Raw genomic sequence first — 6000 nt, 5'->3', positions numbered from 1 at the left:
TTAGATTTACATTAATTGTTTTTCATGTTTAAATCTGATTTATTCTTGTGTTTAAAGTGTTTGTCATTCCTCTACTTCAGTGTCTCAGACTCATTCAGAAATGATTATTAAATGCTGGATTAATGCACAAGAGAGTTTGGCGAACACGTTTTACACCATTTCAAATATATATTATATGTGCGGCTGTATAAGTCACATACAGCACTCAGCATAATGGAGGACAGCCCATTCTGAAAATCAAGACTTTCCTCCATTTCTCAGTCAATATAGGCAGTGTATTCTGCTGCATTTAAACAGAACACATTTATTAAACTGATTTATTTATGAACATCATATTTTAGTCACCAAACATATTCAGAAATTGTAAGATAACACAATAAAACTCAAGCTAAATAGTGCAAAAAAGAATATTGCAAAATCCAAAAATTCCAGCTATTTTTTTTTTTATTGTTTTGCTTCTCTTGATTTTTCCTCTGTTTAATTTTGTATTTAATATTTTTCTATAACACATAAATTTGTCTGTACTAGTTTTTACACCGTTATCATGAGTTATTTTGTTAGATGAGCTCCAGATTTGGCTAATCTATTGAATATGCACAAATATAATATTGTAGAGCTTCCTATTAAAATATGAATGTAAAAGAGAGATTAGTGAGGGGTGTACTTATATATGCTGAGCACTGTATATTGTTCACCCAGAGTGTTTACATGGTCACACAGCAGTAACACAACAAGCATTGAGTTTGGGCTAGCTTCTGCAGATGGACATTGCTGTACACTGCCCTTGATGGGTGAGTGGGGGAGTGTCTGTTCTCTCTCAGGTGTGAATTATTCATGAGCATTGTCACTCACACATACAGCTGAGATCACCCAAAACAAACTTAACAAAATGTAGATCATTGTAATGTTTTCTCTAAATGAGAGAACAGAATAATTTTACATAATTGTGCAGTAAATATTCTAGTCTACAAGACTGCTTACTCTAAACTCTTGTTCAGGCACATTCAGTCTGGTTTATGGATCTTATTTCAGCTACATTTTTTCTCTAAAACCTACTAACCACACAATATATTTATTTCTAAAACACAAGCGTGTGCATCAATATTTTCCACATATTATTGTAGCTCAGTTTGTGCTGAATACAAATAAAACACATGTTGGCCAGTTTTGTTGGTAATTATCGTTGGTAATATTTCCGCAAGATGAGCATGTCGCAGTTAAACTGAATTAATTCATGCCTCCTCCTGAAGTGACGAGCGATGCATTAAACACTGTTTTCCAGCCGCAGCCGCGCTTCATTCTAGAAATGTATAGTTTGTCTAAAGCAGGAATACAATCAGTCAGCGCAGTCGCCCCTCCAGAGTAAAAACCACATTTTGTCTCTGCCGGTTTTGTTTACCTGCGGGAGTTCACTGGCATTTTCCCGCACATAAATTCTAACCAATCAATAAGTAGTTCAGGAAACATGTTCAACAACATCTGGCCAATGAGAGATGTGGATTTTGTCAGATGACTGCATTTTGATTTGTTTCAACTGGTTCAGACCAAAGCCAGCAGTGTGGAGTGAAAACAACCCAAAGACGACAGAAAATACAACAATGCATCATTTATTGCCCTTGGTCCAGACTAAATAAAGCGATCTACAGATGTGAAATCCCACTTAGTTTTCTCCAAAACCTACTAACCACACATAATATTTATTTCTAAAACACAAGCATGTGCATCATTATTTATTTTACTGTCTGACTGTAGTTATTGTAGAGTGGAGAATCATTTACCTCAGTGTCTCCAGTTTACAGTGTTGACTCTTCAGTCCATCAGAGAGAAGCTTCACTCCTGAATCCTGCAGGTCATTGATACTCAGGTCCAGCTCTCTCAGCACACAGTTTGAGGATTGTAGAGCTGAAGACAAACTCTCACAGCACTGAACAGTGAGATTACAGCTCTGTAGTCTGTGTAGAGGACAAACACAATATTGATTGAATATTGTTTATCTGGTGTGTTTAATAGTCTGAGGACATCTGACTGTAGCAGAGATGGCAAAAGTACACACATCCGTTACTTAAGTAGTAGTACAGATACTCAAGTTTAAAACGACTCTGGTAAAAGTAGAAGAACTGACTATACTTTTGTATATTGATTAAACGTAAAGAAGTACTGTCTCAAACATGTACAAAAGTAAAAAAGTAAAAAGTAGCCATTTCAACCGGTCCAAAGACATGCAGTGTAGGTGAATAATGGGTAACTAAATAGGCAGTAGTGTATAAGTGTGTGTGTGAATGTGTGTTTCCTAGTACTTGGTTGCAGCCGGAAGGGTGTCTGCTGTGTAAAACATATGCTGGAATAATTGGCGGTTCATTCTGCTGTGGCTACCCCTGATAAATCAGGGACTAAGATGAAGGATAGTGAGTGAGATAGGTAGGTAACTAGTCCTCTCATACTATTGATACAATATTATAAACTAACCTACATTTACAATTTGTATGTTAAATGTTTGTTGCCAATTTTCTGAAAGTAGCCAAGCAGCATCACGGCCTGTAATACTGTACAACATTGCTCATAAAGTCGGCTCATGTCTCATCATCCTGACACAAACTCACAGCGTTCAGCATCAAGTTTTGTGGCCGTTATCAAAAACATCAGCTGCTATTCACGTTCATACACTCTAATAATAATTCTGTAGGCCTGTCTGTCTTTATAAATAATGTTGATATATATATATATATACATACACAGGGAAATACTTTTTAAAATAGTTTTTGTTTATTATTATTTTAATAAACAAACAAACTGATAACAATAATTTTCTGTAGCATCTTTAAAAGTTGCATCTCAAAGCACTTTTCAAAATAAAGTGAAACAGATGCATATATAACAGAAATAAAGAAAATAAATAACGAAAACACAGAGAACATGTAAACTCCACACAGAAACCACACATGTAAGAACAGTATCCATCTGAAAATGCAGGATTGCAATTATTCAGCAAAGCCTTTATTAACAAGGTAAAATACTAGTATTTTTGACCAGTCTGGTGAACAGTTTAAAGCCATTAAATCTTTAAAAGGGCTTAAAATAGTTAAAATCCTCTTTGCAATGTCAGTGTACAGCAATAGTTTACAGCAGTGTTGATTTACTGTTATAGTTGGTGCTACAGTGCACGGTGCTCAGCTAAAGCACTGAGTAAATAAGTAGAGCAATGAGCAAGCAGTAATCTCCCACTCTCCCTCATGAAGCTAACACAGAAGTACCTGAAACTGCAATTCATGGTAACCCCGCTACTCATGGCTCCTTAAAGAGCAGATTTCTATTGAGCCCACTGTTAAAATGGCCAACTTTACAGCAGAATAAATGTGTTTTGGTTCATATGGCTAATATTAGCCTTCATGATAACTGTGAGGGGGGTGATGTTTCTTATGACTCATCTGTTTTTTTTTATTTATTTATTATCCTTTATATTAAGTCTGCATAATTAAGGGCATGGCCACTTGAGTGACAGCTAGGTCTCGCTGGTCGCTGTCTCCTCACCTCAGCTGATTCCGGCTGATTAGCCGCTGAACTCGATGTATTTTTGTGTTGTTTAAGCGGCTTTACACAGTCAGTTGTCTTTTGGAATTGTCTCCTACAAGAATCAGATGATATGGCATGCTGTGTGCACTTCACTAACCGTTCATGTGGCCTCCGTTTCCCAGGTGAGTGAAATGATATACTTATATAGTATCTCTATAAATGTATTTGTTTTGTATAAGATCATTCATCATTTAGAATGCTCTTTAGAGCTGTAATGTGCTCCAGAATCTGTCAGATTGATTAGCTGCAGGCTCTAGATCAGTCATCTGAAGTGTTGTCATACAGTGTTATGTTGGAGTTCGTCAATAGTCTTGTCTTCTTGTGTGAGGTCTTGTGTCCTTAATTTGTCCTTTGTTTATATGGTGCACCCTTGTTCAACACTTTGGTATACACTTGTTGTCTTTAAAAGCGCTTTATAAATAAACATTGTCTTGACTTGACATTGAATTATTAATCCTGTTTGCTTTTTGAGCACTGTTGAGCGAGTTCTTAAACACCTGTGATTGGTCATTGTGTTCCTCTACAGAGATGATGACGCTGATGACTGCGCTGATCACAGCTGACCCATGACAGACGCAGTGGAGAAAACTCGTTCTACAGACAGCCTGGATCCACAAGTATCACCGATAGCTTACATTTAAATAGATTTGTCTTTTTTATTCAGAGTCAACACATAGATATAATCATATAATCATTATCAATGTGCAGAAACGAATAAAATCACATCCCTGCACTTTTTTTTTATTATTCTTCTGCCAATTTACCTGAAAGGGGCTCCAAATTTGGTAACACAATATGAAACTGTCTGACTGTAGTTATTGTAGAGTGGAGAATCATTTACCTCAGTGTCTCCAGTTTACAGTGTTGACTCTTCAGTCCATCAGAGAGAAGCTTCACTCCTGAATCCTGCAGGTCATTGATACTCAGGTCCAGCTCTCTCAGCACACAGTTTGAGGATTGTAGAGCTGAAGACAAACTCTCACAGCACTGAACAGTGAGATTACAGCTCTGTAGTCTGTGTAGAGGACAAACACAATATTGATTGAATATTGTTTATCTGGTGTGTTTAATAGTCTGAGGACATCTGACTGTAGCAGAGATGGCAAAAGTACACACATCCGTTACTTAAGTAGTAGTACAGATACTCAAGTTTAAAACGACTCTGGTAAAAGTAGAAGAACTGACTATACTTTTGTATATTGATTAAAAGTAAAGAAGTACTGTCTCAAACATGTACAAAAGTAAAAAAGTAAAAAGTAGCCATTTCAACCGGTCCAAAGACATGCAGTGTAGGTGAATAATGGGTAACTAAATAGGCAGTAGTGTATAAGTGTGTGTGTGAATGTGTGTTTCCTACACTGTTAAAAATTGTCCCGTTAAAAAACAGTAAAATACTGGCAGCTGCAGTTGCCAGCAATGTACTGTTATTTTACAGTATGTTGCTGTAAAAATACATGGACTACATTGATTTACACAATACTCAAGTGAACTCATTTTGCTCACTGAAAGCATCTGCCTCAACTTGGTCAACTGCTGAATGAGTTTATGAAGTATTGTGCTATATATGCTTAGAAGCATACTTATAATGATAACTTATTTTAGTTAATTAGAAAAGTTTTGTTTAACTCTAATGTCTTATTTTTCACAACAGCACACATACATGTAAATCTGGAGTCACCAGAGAGATTCTGACTGCATCAGCAACTAAACAGCCGCTATCTTTAAATAGAGAAACATGCAGAATAACATCAGCAGTTCATTGTTCATCTTTAACTCATGCACTGGCTCTACTCTACTCCACAACGGTGACAGACAGAACAAATTAGCTTCAGGTTTTACAGTAAAATACTGTTTTTTCCTTGATTTAACAGTAATCTACTGGCAGCTGTGGTTGCCAGCAATATACTGTTTTTTAACAGTCTACTTCCATAGTTTAAATTAACAGTATATTACTGTTAAAATACATTTTTACACAGTGTTTTTACCTCTCACACCTTTAACCCTTTAAACCCCAGAGCATATACTTCAGTTTTAATTGAAGTGTCCACACTACTGAGTGTTCAAGAAACATGGAGCAAAGCTGAAGTAAATTCATTAATTAACTGACTAATTAAATGATAATTGAGGATTAACAATGAACAAATGAAGAAATACTGAAGGGAAAAAACAAGAACAGAACATACAAAACTTTAGTCACAGCTTTATAATGAAATAACCTGAAGAACAACAAATGATTAAATCATTTAAATGATCAGCGGATGATTAAACAACTCTACAAACATCATCACCAGCTACACTTATTACTTAATACATGTATTTTTGTATAACATCTACTAAAGTTCTTCTTGAGAAAAAGTTAAAGTTTTACGTCACCATCATGGAGAACAGAGTTTGCTTTAGTTGGGCTCTTAGCCCTGTCATTTTTAACAT

At 35.9% G+C, this 6000-nt stretch overlaps 2 protein-coding genes across 3 annotated transcripts in view; one reads left to right on the top strand and one right to left on the bottom strand.

The window, feature by feature from the left end:
- The window catches only part of LOC110439496 (uncharacterized), a 484284-nt gene that overhangs the window by 121777 nt on the left and 356507 nt on the right, over window positions 1–6000 (top strand). The window lies entirely within an intron of this gene.
- si:dkey-51d8.1 overlaps window positions 1–6000 on the bottom strand; it is a 32394-nt gene that overhangs the window by 4168 nt on the left and 22226 nt on the right. The window contains exons 9-10 of one of the 2 annotated variants that reach the window (NM_001423537.1): window positions 4412–4585; window positions 1779–1952 (exon numbers count right to left, since the gene is read on the bottom strand). In NM_001423537.1, the coding sequence (NP_001410466.1) occupies window positions 1779–1952; window positions 4412–4585 (348 nt within the window). The remainder of the gene's footprint in view (window positions 1–1778; window positions 1953–4411; window positions 4586–6000) is intronic. The other variant, XM_088649668.1, reaches the window with a different exon arrangement.

This window comes from Danio rerio, chromosome 4 (genome assembly GCF_052040795.2).
Source record: "Danio rerio strain M-AB ecotype USA chromosome 4, GRCz13ab, whole genome shotgun sequence".
Classification (NCBI taxonomy): domain Eukaryota; kingdom Metazoa; phylum Chordata; class Actinopteri; order Cypriniformes; family Danionidae; genus Danio; species Danio rerio.
Note: the sequence above shows the minus strand (reverse complement) of the source record. Positions and strands in the feature narration are given on the sequence as shown.